Below are 14,815 nucleotides of genomic sequence, written 5' to 3'. Positions count from 1 at the left end.
TTTGTTTTGAAAGATAGTCAGTTTTTCAGTGCAGATTTTGTGTGGATTGTCAATATTTTTGTGCACAAAAGTAATGTAACTCTCTGGGACATTTTTGTAGCCTGCAATTTGGAGTATATGAATGGGTAACTTAATCAATGAGGTTCCGCTGTAATTTCAGTTTAGAGGACGCAAAGTACCAACTGAGAGGAACATTTTTAATTGACTCGTTAACAAGGCCAAATCTCCAGTTTGAGTCAACAAGCTTCAAATAAATGAGTGTCAAATCTGCTGGCATGCAGTGTGTAGAGTTCAGTGTCCTGAAGCTGCACGTGGTCAATGAGGGACACTTTGGTGGAAGTCTCTGTGCTGATTTTTGTCACCAGAGCTGTTGTGATAGAAATTTAATCTAGAGCTTCCAGAAGCTTAGTAGATCATCAGTGCACCCACATACTTCATCGCCGATGAGACTTGACCCTGCAGTAGTATTTTATCATTTCTCTTCCCCAGGGCAACCTTCAGCGCAGCAAGATTGTGCAGGACCAAGTGACTGAAGCCAAGCAGCAGGTGCTCAAGGTGCTCGAACACAAGCCGCGAATTGTGGAGATCATCGGCAAGTACGTGAGTAAACGGCCGCTCAAGAAGCGAGAGAAGATGTGACTCCTGGCTCCTCCTCCCCCATTTTAAACCTTCTCACCGCCACCATCACCACGACCCACATCACACTTCCTGCACCGCAAATGTGGGGACAACCTGACTGAAGAGGTTGCAGGCATGTACATGAACCTGTTGCGCTGTGGCCATTTCATTATTTTTTCCCATATCACCATGCTGCTGCTGCATGTATATTCTGTATGTTATTTTTTTTTCCTAACGTTTTCGACGTCATCATGCTTTCATATTTGTAAAATACGGAGACATGGCTGCTGGCCTTTATCTTGAATCGACGCTTGTGTACAAAGAACATGTCAAGGACAGTAGCATGTTTTGTGCAGAGGTGCATGGTGCTGCTTTTGGCAAAACTGCGAATCGAGCAAAGTGGCCTTCTCTGAACCGTTCTTGGCTAGCTCTTATTCTTCAGACTGTGCCATGCGTGCAAAAGGACTTTGCGTTGGTCGGATCTCTGCGCAGCAGCCAATGCACTCAACTACTGCTCCCTTACACATTGTTCATGTTCATAGTGTGGCCAGCCGTGGTGTCTTGAGCATCGTGTGACTCTTGTTTAGCTTTGGTTTGTTAATTATTTGTAATATAGTCTTGTCCATATGCAGGCCTGATTTATTCAATATTTGTACTTCAGTAAAAAACATGTATAGGTCGGTGTGTGTTGTACATGCGCAGTGTGGGAACTTCCCTATTTCTGATAAGGTCATTGCTGCCATTTGATCAGGTTGCTAAAAGCCCATCCCCCTCATTACTTCCTAACCCTCACATTCCCTCCCATCTCCTCTTCTAACTGGCATTGTCACTGATTCTATCTCTTCCTGTGCGTCAGTTGTTAGTCACTTGCATACGAGAAGAAACTCTCACACAGTGGCATGCTGCAAAATGTAACACGGTCTTGCAGCAATAAGTCGGGACAAGCATCTACAGTCAACATTCCTGGCGACTGAATAGAGGGCACTGCAGGCTAGTCCTCTGCCATACTAGAGAATTCTGTGTTGTTCATGGTTTTTCTCATTTTTGCACACTTCTTCTGACATCAAGCAGTACTGGTGCATTTTTTGAGAACTCTTTCGCTTGTAACTTGCACATGGTGGATCCCATCTTGTCTGTAGTAAAATGTGTACGAGAATGTGTGATAAGGGCGAATCATGAGCTTCTCCAGACAAACGTTTGTGTGAACAGTGTTCTGCTTACGCCCAAGCTCAGAGAAATGACAATGTTGCCTTGCAGGAAAGACTCATATGTTACAGCGTGGAACATCATCTGTTGTATTTATAGCAAAGAAAGCCCTGTTTCCTGCTTGGAATAATAATTGTAGAAGCAAATTTTCTGAGAGGATTCAGAGCAAAGCTTTGGAAAAGTGGGAATGACGTTTTTCTTTCTTTTTCTTTTTTTTTTTTTTATTTTAAGCAGAGCAGTCGTGCAAATGAAGGCTTTGAAGTTGAATGTTAATCATGTTTAGGCACTGGAGGAAATTTTAGGTTTATATCATGTATTTTGTATTTTAATATACATTTGCCTGAAAATATGCTTTGTTTTGAAACTTTGCACAGAATCGGACAACAATGGAAGATTGTGGAGCCTCTGTTGGTAATAGGCAGACAAAGTTGGACTGTAGTTTACATGCAGTACCAACGATAATTAAGGCTGTTAAGTTTTGACCTTGCTTACGTTAACATTATTTAATTATTTTTTCCTTGGTAGTAAAATGGCACCATTCTAGAGCCAGATAGCAGTTCTCTAGAAAGCTTTTTGCTTTATGTAACTAACAAATAGGAATCGGCACGATGCTTCACAGAACCAATGCTGGATTAACAAGCAGTATAAAAAATGCTTCCCATGACTTCCGTCATTTCTTGATTCAAGGATGGAAACATAGTCCGAGGGCAGCTAGTGTTATTGTGCCAAGATGATGTGCACTTGCCATTGCTGACCTCCCGGTGCACTATGGGTCCCTCTTGCAAGCTTTGAACACTCGCTGCCGGCCTGCAAAAGCAGCTGTTTTGTAGTGGGGTTGATCTCCCCTCATATCCCTGTGTTACATACTTACAGGAAGAGGCCTTGTTCATGTGACCATTCTTGTCCAGTGTTGTTGCTCCTTCTACATCTTTTTAATTTTATTTTCACACATGAAGTAAGGTAGGATGTTTAACATCTACCTTGATTTCATCTGAGGCACAAGCAAAGGCATACTGTTGTAACATAGGCAATAATGTTCGACGTAAGAGCTCAACAGCAACTCATGTTCAAGCTCGTTAAATTATTTTCATTTTTTTCTTTTCTGCGCTTACCTGCATTTCTGTGTGCGTTTGTCACGGGTGCTGTCAGCTGTGTGCACACCATTCTTCTTCGTTTATTCTAGCATTGTATAATATGTCATTAGTCTTAACTACGACGTTTTTGCCACGCACTGTAATGTAGACGAAGAAAACGCCATGTACAAGATAAATCGTATCTGTCTTATTTTTTTTTTTTTGTGTGATTTTAAAGACATATTTCCAATGTTCTGGATTGACTGTTTAACATAAAAGAATTTCCGCCGATTTCTTCCTCTTCTCATGTTTTTGTCCCTGTTGAAGCCGAGTATCTTTGTATACAATTTATTTTCAGGCCTTATAGCGTAGCTATATTATATTTTAGCATGAGGTTAAATAATCATTGCAGTTCCCGATTAGTTGAGTCGAAATTTTGCTTGCATCATCAAAGATGTTCTACCGAGCACATGACCCCTTTGCGAGCATCAGTGATAAACATCATCTGCCTAGGTGTTGTGGTGTGGTAGTCTTGGGGTGCTGAGCACTCTGTTTGCTTTCTGATATCCCCTGCAGACTTGCTGAATACTGGACAGCAAGCCTTCACATGCTTTCAGGTACACTATGGAATGATGTGCTCATGTTCTTAAATGGGTTTCGGCAGTTTCCACTGAACTATGTCACAATATAGGTAGCTTAAAACAAAAAGAAAGGCACTAAAATGTTGTATGAACCTAATTCTGAATAGACAGCAAGCCACACACTAGGCTTCATGTGCAGACTCCTCTACGGTTCTGGCTGTCTGGCGTAAACCATTTTCCTGGCAAGGAGGAAAGTCGCGCCATATCAGGAGGGGTGTTCTTTCCTCCTCCCAATGGCTGGCATGGTGAACGAGTTGCGAGCTCTGCTCGACCTGTGCTGGGCTTGTAAACTTGCTGTTTTTTCGTTCTGTCAGCACATCCTGATCATTTGGTTGCATACGTAGGCTTTAGAGGAGTGTGCAGCAAGACTGTGTCCACCTAACGTAATTTTAAGAAAGGAAAGATGAAAAGTATGCACACCACTAGCTCTCGTGTCCTCACTGCGTTGCTTTAGACTTAAATCATGTTACTCATAAACGGCAAGCTAGCTGTTCTGTTCAGACAGCGGCAAATATTTGTAACTAGAAAAAAAAAAAACTGAACAATTGCAGCATCTAGTTGTATTCTATTGTAAAACATTTTACACTGCACGCTTTGCTTGCAAAGGTACATAGACATTTTGATGACATTCCTGTGCACAAAATTTTTTATGGCAGTGCGAAATGTGATTATATGCATGTCCACTTGGGAACTCTAACTATATGTGCTGTCAGTGGAGAAAAATGCAAGAAACATGCGAGATTTTATTTGTATTGACCAACTGACCACTATCCGGCAACTAATGATTCGTCTTATAAGCAGGTGTATTAGTGGAAGAACAGCAAAAAAAGTGAAACTCGCATAGAGCCTGTGTAAACTGCCAGCTTAATATTAATGTATTATGCACGAGTACTGTTTCAAATGATAGAAAAAGCCTGTTCTTTGCATGTATTCTTGTTGATTTTCATATCATACAAAGCTGCTAAGATACTGCTTACATGCCACCATGAAAATTCTACTCTGCACTTCCAAGGCTGTAAGCATCTTGCTTCTGCCTCTGCACTCGCCGACATGCCAGTGGCAGCAGTGCCGGAAAAAGGCTTGCAAGTGCCTCAAGAGCCCTGTCAGAGCAGTATTACTTCGAACACGAGCACCTCTTCTGCAAATGATTCCGAAAATGTGCGATTACTCAGCGCAGCCAATTACTGCTTCCGCCCAGCAGACCTCATTTGCAACCGGCTGGCGAACCCAGTATGACTTTCATGACAAGACCAGCAGTTAGATGGCGCTACTTCTCCAATATGGCAGCACCTATGAGAAAATGGTCCGTATATTATCCATGCTGCCTTTTGGGAAATTTAAAAGCTGTGTGCAGTTTGAGTACTTCATGCATCCCAGCGAACACTTAGAAGCCACGTTACACTGCAGAAAATTAGGGAAGCCATAGTTGTAGGTTCATTGATGTACGCAACACACTCATTTGTAGCAAGATGGCTTTATTCCCTTTTTGTCACTGCCCGACTGGACTGTTGATTCTAGAGTCACCACTTTGATCACAGTGCTGCTCATAACGAAGCTTCTGGCCATGCCACAGCACTTTCCATAGTAGGGAAGGTCTGATGTGTCTTTTAGTGCCATGCACACAATGTTTTGGACGCATCCTGTGAGCCTCAGTGCATCAAGGCAGCTGCCAGCTACACACAGTTCTGCTGTGGGAAAAGGGGCGATGTGCTTGTGGATGAGGGTACATGCTGGGTCATGGCCCCCTTGCGAAAAAGCAGCCGGTGGCTGCCCTCCATACACCATAGGCCGTCACACTCATGAGGCCGGTCACGGCGAGCGCTCCGGTAGCTGCAACGAGTAGCACGTGTGGCGGGTGTCGCTCCAAGAAGGACAGCTCGAATGGCTGTGCCTTGGCACCCTGCAGGCATGTTTATTCCACCTTTGAGAATGTTTTGCCAAGAGAGCTACCATTCGCCTTGGAGGAAGGAAAAAGCTTGGTAGTTATGTGTCGCTAACTTTCTGAAGCTTTTCAGTGCGAAAGCACTCATAAGGTCATCAGATCTGAGCAAAAATCTTGCTAGTGCTTCTCTGGTAGCCATAGCAACTGCAACCCCATCCGTTGTCAAACCACCAAAGCAGCGAGTAGGACGATGGCATGCATATCAGGTACCCCTTTCTTACGCAACCATTCTGGTGCAGTGTTCAGGATGGTGTCGTAGTACTTCGCTTCCTATTTAAAACCCCCAGTCAACTTGGTGGCTAGTTTGCGATAGGGATCCGAATCGACAACGTACATACCTCCAGTTGTATATCGGGCAATGAACTGCCAAACTGTGTGCCAAACTCGATGCTAAACTGCCTAGCAGACCATGCCAAGCAGTGCTGTCGCATGTCTTGGAGTTAAATCCTGGCTACTTTTTGAACTTGGTTTAACTGGTGTAATACATGACACCGAAAATAATTTCCTGATGTGGACTTGAATGAGTTGACTTTGACTCGCAGCACACTGCTTCACAGTTTAAAAACTGACTGATGTACCGTCTAGTTGAAGTTTGCCGTGCTCAGGTTTTGCATGTTCTGGGATATCAAGGTGCCCTTGTGGCGTTGCAGGTGTTTTTGCCTTAAGGCCCGAAAAGCTGCATGCACTGCGGCCAAATGTTCAGACTGGCGCATAGTCATACAAATGCACCTTCGATTCTAAATGCATGTTTTTAGACTTTTACATCAAGCATCCCAATAAAAATATAAGATACTACGTGACATGCTTTGGTGCACTGGCGTGTGTAATTCACCATTGAATCATGCGCCCTTTGTATGATGGGCCTGTGATGTCACCTGTTCAGTGTGACCTAATTAGGTTAGCTCTTGTCACATGATTTAACTGCTTTGTATATAACAACACTCCCAATTCCCAGTCACATACCTTGAACTCCGGTTCATCAACCCAGATCTGATCCTTTCGGAGCAGCTTCATCTGGCAGAGGACCTGGGGGGTGGGGAGTGAAAGCATGACAGGATAACAGCACCAGAATGGGTACACATTCACTGCTAGCCGAATAAAATGCACAAAAATTGAGAAACCTGTATTCGACACATGCTGCAAGGCTCAATGATCAGCAGAGGTTTCCCTACTTATCCCCTAGGAGGCGCCACCCCTCCTTCTGTTTTTATAAGTACCTCCTTAATTCGTGAGGTCGGTTGGAGGGTGGCTGCTTCCGGGCCTCCAGGGCTGGGAACCTGTGGTCGTAGAGATGTACGGGTGGTACTAAACGAATCTGTTTAGTGACGTGATGTACACATTGGGGGGTACTGGAATTGAGGACCTAGAATTAAATTCTGTAAGGCTCGAAGCTAACGCTCTTAATATTACGCCTGCGGCGGTCGCGAGCTCTTTTCTTTACAGTAATGGCTACCACTTCCTCTCCGCAAACAAGCCTCCCTCCCTGCCATTAGAAATTTAGACCCCCTAATTTCAGTTCCCGACGAAAATAACTGTTTGAAACCACAGGTTGGGAGCAAGGTGTAAAATAATTGTTTACGAAAAAAGAAACGCGCAGTATGTCACACTTGTACCGTGGACACCTGAACCCATGACCTACTGTAATGGGCCTGAACCGCTTCATAGAGTAGGAGGAAGGCGGGAGTGAAAGCAGAAAGAGATACGAGGTGCCGTAAGGAGGGCTCCGAGTATCTGGTGCGGCGGTTATGTTGTGGCTGTAGGAAGAAGGAAAAGAAAACGCATGGGCCTGCTACTGGCTCTGTAGCTGAGCCACCTCCGCTGCCTTGTGCGGGCAGAAAGAGAAGACTGGCTCTGTAGCCGAGCCACCTCCGCTGCCTCGTGCGGACAGAAAAAAAAGGAAGAGGGAGAGAAAGACACGCGCAGCAACAGTCGTCGTCCACCACCTTAGTGGTGGCGGGTGCAATGACGGCCTACAACAGATGACGAAAATTCGCTGGCTGTCTAGCCCCCGCCGAAAGCGGCGTTGACCTACCGTCCCAGCCCCGTAGGGCCAGGAACAGCCACCCTTTATGATGTCCGACTACTGTGCTGTAGTTCAGGGGTTCAGCCCTTTACGGCGCGATTTAAGTGTCCACAGAAAACGTGGCAGGTAATGCGACTTTTCTGTAAACCGATTATTTTTATTAGAAACGATGTACGCCGTATAGCGATGGCGCAGTGGTTAATACTCCCGATTACTCTTCCGGAGTACTCGGGTTCGAACGTGATCGCTGGCGGCTGTGTTTCGATGGAGATGCAATGGGGAGGCGTCCGTGTACTATTCGATATCAGTACATGATAAAAGTCCCAAATGGTCGAAATTACTCCGTAGCACTCCATTACGGCATTTCTTTACAGTGCGGTGCAAATGTCTACTGAAAAAGTGTGACAGATAATGCGCCTTTCTATTCATGTACTCTGAAATATGAAAGACTCGCCCCGCCGGGGTGGTGCAGTGGTAAGACGCCCGACTACTGTGCCGGAGTACCCGGGTTCGAACCCGACGTCGGCGGCTGCGTTTCGATGGAGGCGAAACGAAGAGGCGTCCGTGTGCTGTGCGATGTCAGCGCACGTTAAAGATCCCCAGGTGGTCGAAATTACTCCGTAGCCCTCCAATACGGCTCCTCTTTCTCTTTCCACTTTCACTCCCTTACGGCGCGGTTAAGGTGTCCACAGAAAACAAGTGAGACAGTTACCGCGCCCTTCCCTTCCTATAAAGCAATAAAGCAGTAAATGAAAGACTCGAATTGAAAGGCGGTATTATTAATGGGGGCTTAGATGAGGATATCACGGCTATTCTTACAGTTTTCGTTCGTATCACTTGGTTAAAGCCATGCTTTAGCCCAAATTTTTTTCATGTATGGTCCACCTAGATTTAGAAGGCACCACTGTGTTAGTCTATAACTGAAATTTAGATTAGACACCAATTTTTGTCAAAATCGGACTAAGTCAAATTTCGGGGCCCCAGGGGAGCTAAATTTTGAAGTAGTAGTAGTAGTAAAACTTTATTCCGCAAAATGGGGAGTTTAGGGGTTCGAGTTTTGAGCTGCAGCCTGGTGGTGTTCGTAGGTACAGGATCCCATTGGTTCTTGCCGCCTTTTTGGCCCGCTCAACCAGTGCTAGCTGATCTTGCAGGTCGGAGCTGGTCAGCAGCCTTTCCACTGCTCGACTGGCGGGTTTGTAATTTTGGGCTCTATCGGGCACTCCCGACAGCCCCATGTGGAGTGGTAGAGGGTGGTTATCTTCGTACCACACGCATTCTGGAGTGTATTGCGTGGGCCAGATCTTACTGTGTATATGTAGCGACTTAGGTATGAGTCTGTCTGTAGCCGTCTCCAGGTAGTTGCCTGATGTCTTGTGAGTGTCTTATGGGGAAGCGGGTATTTACGGCGTCCTGACTTCCAAAACATGGTGAGCTCTCCGTAGCTGTTCGGAGTAGTGTTGGGTTCCCCTTTGTCGTCGCTCGCTCGGTTTATGTAACTTCGAACTATCGCATCGACTTTAAGGTTTCCCTGCACTCCTCTGTGCCCAGGTGCCCATACCAATCCCGGCCTCGGCGGCAGCTTTTCGATGGAGGCGAAAAGCAAGGCGCCCGTGAGCTGTGCGATGTCAGTGCACGTTAAAGAACCCCAGGTGGTCGAAATTTCCGGAGTCCTCCACTACGGCGTCTCTCATAGCCTGAGTTGCTTTGGGACGTTAAACCCCACAAACCAAACCAAACCAAACCAAACCAAACCAAACCATATTCTGCTTGTTTTTTAGTTTTGTCACCTCCCTGAGGAGGGTGCCGGCCCGCTTGTTTATCCTTCCCCTTAGGAAGTTTCTATGCGGCCTGTGGGTCCGTGATGGCTAAAGCTATTGTTGCAACTGAAGGAAGAAGGAAAAACAATGCACGGGCCTGCCACTGGCTCTGCAGCTGAGCCACCTCCGCCGCCTCGTGCGGACAGAGGAGAAAAAGAAATGGAGAGACGCGCGTCGTAACAGCCGCCGTCCACCACCGAAACGGTAGCGGGTGCAATGGCAGGCTACAACAGATAAAAATATGGTGGCAGGCTAGCCCCCACCGCAAGCGGCAGTGACCCACGTGTCCCAGCCCCGTAGGGCCAGGAGTAGCCCAGTTCCCTCTCTTTCTAAAGCTAACTGGCATGCTGGATATTTCTTTTCCCTGGTTGTTAACGACGGCTACGACCGCCGCTTTTCTGTCTCTACATGGAAGCCTCCACGTAGAGGACGTTTGATTTTTTTGCCAGGCTTCGTCCCTGTGTTGCGCAGGGGGCTCATGTTTTTTGGTATATGGCTGACCACGAACGTTTCCATAATCTTTTGTGGTATGCCAGTAATAATAATAGAAATAATAGATCGGATGAAACATATATAGAACTCGTTACCGAATGCAGTACCTCACCCGAGCAGGAGAGAGAGGAGAGTAAACTTTAATTGGTAACGGAATTGTGAATGGTTTCCTCAGTCCATGATACCATTGGCTTGGGCTGCCTCCCGGGCCCTGGTGAGCAGGCTGCGCTGCTCAGAGACCCGTGTGGGCCAGCTCTGCCTCCCACTCCGCTTGGCTGAGTGCTCGAGCTTTATATATCTCTAATTGCTCTTCGCAGTTCCATATGCGAGGATGTCCGAGACTTCACCGCATGCAGTGCATGTGTTATTTTTGAATTTTTCGGGCCAGATTTTGTGGTACTTTGCTAGGTTTGGGAATGTCCTAGCCTGCATGTTCCTCCAGGTTACTGCCTCCTGTCTGCTGAGGTCTTTGTGTGGTTCTGCGTATCGTTTTCTTTCTAATTTGAAGTATTGTATTAGTTCCCCATATGTGAGAGGGGTTGAAGGCTCTGGGGCAGCTGACGCAGGTGCCCGGAAGGTATGTCCTTGGGCTATCCTGTCGGCAGCCTCGTTGCCGTCGATTCCCTCGTGTGCCGGTATCCACAGGATTGCGTGCTTCATGTTGCTCGTCTTTTTTTCCTGCTCTATTATCCGGTGTGCCTGTTTGCATACGCATCCCAGTACACCTGTCCGGACTTAACCCTTGTAAAAGGAATTAACAATTACAGTTGGTCAAATACAGGCTTGAATTTTGGCACTGACCACTACCTAAATTTTGAAGGTGGCCTATCTAAATTTGGAAGGCACCACTGCATTTGCCTATAATTCAAATTAGGTTACACGCCAAATTTTGTCGACATAGTGATAATAATTAACAGGAAATGAAGGGTGCAGTACCTGTCACACTTGTTGCGAAAGCTACACTGCGCTAGGTTTTCCAGCCGTCGGCGTGGCACAGTGGAAGACGAAGAACGAGAGAAAAACGTAGAAGGCAGATAACTCGGTAGTAGGTAGAGGCGAACGATAACAGCGAGTTGCTAGGGCAGAAGGTTCGTTGAAACGTTGTGACAGCGGCACATTAAATCCAGGTGTCCGCAGAAAACTTCGCTGCTACACATAGCTTTCGCTTTATCTCTAGGTTCAAGCCATGCCTAAACCCCCAAAATATTTTGCGTGGACACGCGAACCGCATCTTAAGGAAATGAAGGTGGAAATGAAACAGAGAAAGAGGTGCCGTAGTGGAGGGCTACGAATAATTTTTTAATTGTGATATCGTACCTTACATCATGTTTGCTCACAAGGAGAGGTATATACGTTCAATGCAGTTTGAACCCGCTTAAATTGTACTACGGTTTTCTTAAATTTTGTTAATTCATACATTATCATCTTCTGAAGCTCCCGGTGCTCAGAAGAGCGGCGTTGGATATGCCGGGCTTGCGGCGCCGCGTGAGCTGAATGTTCGGCCTAATCAATCGGTTAACTCGGATGCGGTCTGGAGGGAAGAATCTTATACGACCGGCCCTCTAAGCGATCGCAGGTGGTCCTCGCCGCATAGTTTCGTTCTGACCTTTCAGTACGCGACAATACCGCCGATCGGCAGCGCATCAGTACAGTAGCATCGGCGTGGGCTTGCTCCGACTGGCGCATCGGTCGTCTTCGTTCTTTTTAGATTGCATTTAGAACAGTTAGGGCGTAAACGCGCCCCGCCGGGGTGGTGCAGTGGTAAGACGGCCGACTACTGTGCCGGAGTACCCGGGTTCAAACCCGACCTCTGAAGAAGTGCGTGACAATCTATTTTGCGTCACTGCAGAGGCAATCTACTTTTAAAGCTCCCCGAATAATATATGCTGTGAATCCAGACACCCCCAAAAGGTTCATGTAGCGAATCGCGCAGTTTTGTTTACAGTCTGATATGCTGCCGCATGGGGTAAACTAGCTTGAATATACTGTCGCTCAAGTGATACATCCTACATAGAATTGCATTAAAAAAGCAGTTGTCAAACGCCATACGACAATATGGGCCGAACGAGAATCGCGCATTGCAGCAGACGACAGCGCACCGCGGCCGCCTCCAGCTCCGGAGCGTCTGCTAGCGACTGCGCGGGTGGTGCACGGCCGTCTGCAACTGTGCGCAGTCAGTTTATCGTGCTGCGAACATTCCCGTAAATCGTCAGACCTGCAGTACTTCCAAGGGAATGCAGTGTGCGCTGCACCAATGTCCTATAATACGTGAAAAGCTTGTCGGAATCGGATAAACAGCGCTACAATGAAAAGCTGTACATTGACGGCGTTGTGCGCCCGGACCCATTCGCTATGCCTGAAACACATCGGGAAGTCCTCCGGACTGACGCGGCTGCTCTGCCGCCATTGGACATGGAAAACATTTAGTGTAGTATTTGATTTTTTCTCCGAGTCGCTTCACTGCAGAGATCGTTGAGGCTTACAAGCCCCTGGAGGGTTACCATTATTTTGAATCAGGTTGGTGCGCGCAAGGTCATCAACGAACATATATGCTAGTTAACTATTTTTTCGTTTTTCTTTTTCCCCTTGTTATCGCTATGCTTCTTATATATTGTCCTGCGCTTTCTGTGCGGTTACCTCTGTGCCTATTACCAAGACTCGTACCGTCAGTACCCGGCTCCTCTCAAGGGGCTAGGGCAAGCGGGCGAAAGAATACTTCTTAGACTTTTTACTAACACTCTACTGTGTCCGGCAGTACTCAAGCATTTCGACCCTTCCTTTTCTGGCCTCTGCCCTTTCTGTGGAGAGGTGGCTGACACCTTTTCACATGGTCTAGGCATGTCAGCTAAATCCTTCTTTTTTACCCATAACCCCTTCCCCTACCCGAGAGGACTGGGAGGCGGCCCTGCTCGGCTGCCTGGATCTAGCGGCACAACAAGCGCTGGTCCAGCGAGCTTGGCGGCCCAGACCAATGGAGTCCCGGAATAAGGGACTCCACTTAGTATTGTAAGGGGAGCGGCCCACTAGGGGTAGCTCTCCAAGCAACCTCTCCTTTTGTAATAAATGCTTTCCACCACCACCGTCTTTTTTTTTTTTTTCTTTCCGTACGGCGCAGACCATCCAGCGCGTGTACGGACGTCGGAATATAAAGCTTCTCAAAATGTTTGCTTACGATTTGCTCACCACCTGCATGTATCGCGACGTGAGTGAATGAGTGAGAAGACTTTATTTATACCGACATGGACCTCGGGGCAGGGGCTCAGCCATGGGGAGGGTCTCCTTGCCGGCTTCCTGCGCCGTGGCCGCAGAGAAGGTCTTGGAGTAAGCCTCCTCCGCCAGGCGTAGGACGATCTTTTGTTCATCCACATTTGGGCTGCGGATGTAGGACTCCCGGGTAATTTGATCAAGGGGATCAGTTTCTTTAGCTCCCGGAGAATCGGGGCATTGCCAGATTCGGTGATTTTTACTCAGAGGTACGTTGCAGCAAGCATCTGGGTCCCCTGTCGACTCATTATGCAGAGTAACATGAGGAAAGAAACTATTGGCCTGAATTTTTCGCCGGGCCCTGCATTCTGAGGGTATTAGGGACCTATCTGGTGGTGGATAGATCCTTCTGTTTAGTCTGGGAGTCTCAGAGAGCTCCTTGTAGGTGCTGAGGGGGTCTTTGTCTCCAAGTAGCGGGCTCTCTATGGCCGCTCGGGTGTATATATGCATCTCGAGCGAGGCGATGGGCAGCCTCATTGCCTGGTAGACCCTCGTGAGCTGGTACGCAACTGCATATGGATTCATTTTAAAACTTACCGCCTCTATTTAGCCGCGATCGATGTTTTCAGAATGGAATAACGTCATGCCCGTTATTTTACGTTTTATTCCTCTCAATTTACAAAACGAACCGTGTCATCGACGGCATCCCGCCGGTGTGGTGCAGTGGTAAGACGCCCGACTACTGTGCCGGAGTACCCGGGTTCGATTCCGACCGTGGCGGCTGCGTTTCGATGGAGGTGAAACGAAGAGGCGTCCGTGTGCTGTGCGATCTCAGCGCACGTTAAAGATCTCCAGGTGGTCGAAATTACTCCGTACCCCTCCACTATGGCTCCTCTTTCTCCCTATACACCTTCACTCCCACCTTCCCCTCTTTCCTTACGGCGCGGTTCAGGTGCCCACAGAAATGTGTGTGACAGATACTGCGCCTTTCCCTTCCTGCGAGCCAATTACAAAACTTATTAATTTATAGGAAGGGAAAGGCGCGGTAACTGTCTCACTTGTTTTCTGTGGACACCTCAACCGCGCCGTAAGGGAAGGGAGGAAGGTGGTGAAAATGGAAATATAGAAAGAGGAGCCGTAGTGGAGGGCTGCGCAGTAATTTCGACCACCTGGGGATCTTTAACGTGCGCTGACATCGGGTTGAGAGGTGGTGAAGGGTGGCAGTTCCTGGCCCTACGGGGCTGGGACGGTAGGACAACACCGCTTGCGGCGAGGGCTAGTCAGCCACTGATTTTTATCTGTTGTAGGCCGTCATTGCACCCGCCACCGCTTCGGTGATGGTGGACGACGGCTGTTGTTGCGGCGCGCGTCTTTCTCTCCCTCTTCGTTTCTTTCTTGTCTATTTTCTCTTCTGTCCGCACGAGGCAGCGGAGGTGGCTCAGCTACAGAGCCAGTAGCAGGCCCGTGCATTTTCTTTTTTTTTCTTCCTACAGCCACAACAACAACAACGCTGACATCGCACAGCACACGGACGCCTCTTCGTTTTGCCTCCATCGAAACGCAGCCGCCGAGGTCGGGTTCGAACCCGGGTACTCCGGCACAGTAGTCGGGCGTCGTACCACTGCACCACTCCGGCGGGGTATGAATTAAAACAAAAAATCGACGGCATCATAACTGCCTTACTCGGGTCATGCGCGTCGCAGCACTTTTAATGTTTTTCTTTGTTTCGTTTTGTTTTTTACTTCCGCCATACAACATAATGTCAGCGTGGTACAAGACGTTCACCAAAAAAAGGAAAA

At 47.5% G+C, this 14,815-nt stretch overlaps 2 protein-coding genes across 10 annotated transcripts in view; one reads left to right on the top strand and one right to left on the bottom strand.

Moving 5' to 3' along the window:
• The window catches only part of LOC146198601 (uncharacterized), a 60,533-nt gene extending 56,448 nt beyond the window's left edge, over positions 1-4,085 (top strand). For all 8 annotated transcript variants that reach the window (XM_084594101.1, XM_084594097.1, XM_084594100.1 and 5 more), the window contains one exon: positions 490-4,085. In XM_084594101.1, the coding sequence (XP_084450227.1) occupies positions 490-639 (150 nt within the window). In that variant the 3' untranslated portion in view covers positions 640-4,085. The remainder of the gene's footprint in view (positions 1-489) is intronic.
• Positions 4,086-5,007: 922 nt separating this feature from the next.
• LOC146198600 (amine oxidase [flavin-containing] B-like) overlaps positions 5,008-14,815 on the bottom strand; it is a 54,423-nt gene continuing 44,615 nt past the window's right edge. For both annotated transcript variants that reach the window (XM_084594104.1, XM_084594103.1), the window contains 2 exons: positions 6,444-6,506; positions 5,008-5,438 (listed from right to left, as the gene is read on the bottom strand). In XM_084594104.1, the coding sequence (XP_084450230.1) occupies positions 5,274-5,438; positions 6,444-6,506 (228 nt within the window). In that variant the 3' untranslated portion in view covers positions 5,008-5,273. The remainder of the gene's footprint in view (positions 5,439-6,443; positions 6,507-14,815) is intronic.

Source organism: Amblyomma maculatum, chromosome 2, assembly GCF_055883805.1.
Source record: "Amblyomma maculatum isolate TAMU_Amacu chromosome 2, ASM5588380v1, whole genome shotgun sequence".
Lineage (NCBI taxonomy): Eukaryota > Metazoa > Arthropoda > Arachnida > Ixodida > Ixodidae > Amblyomma > Amblyomma maculatum.
Note: the sequence above shows the minus strand (reverse complement) of the source record. Positions and strands in the feature narration are given on the sequence as shown.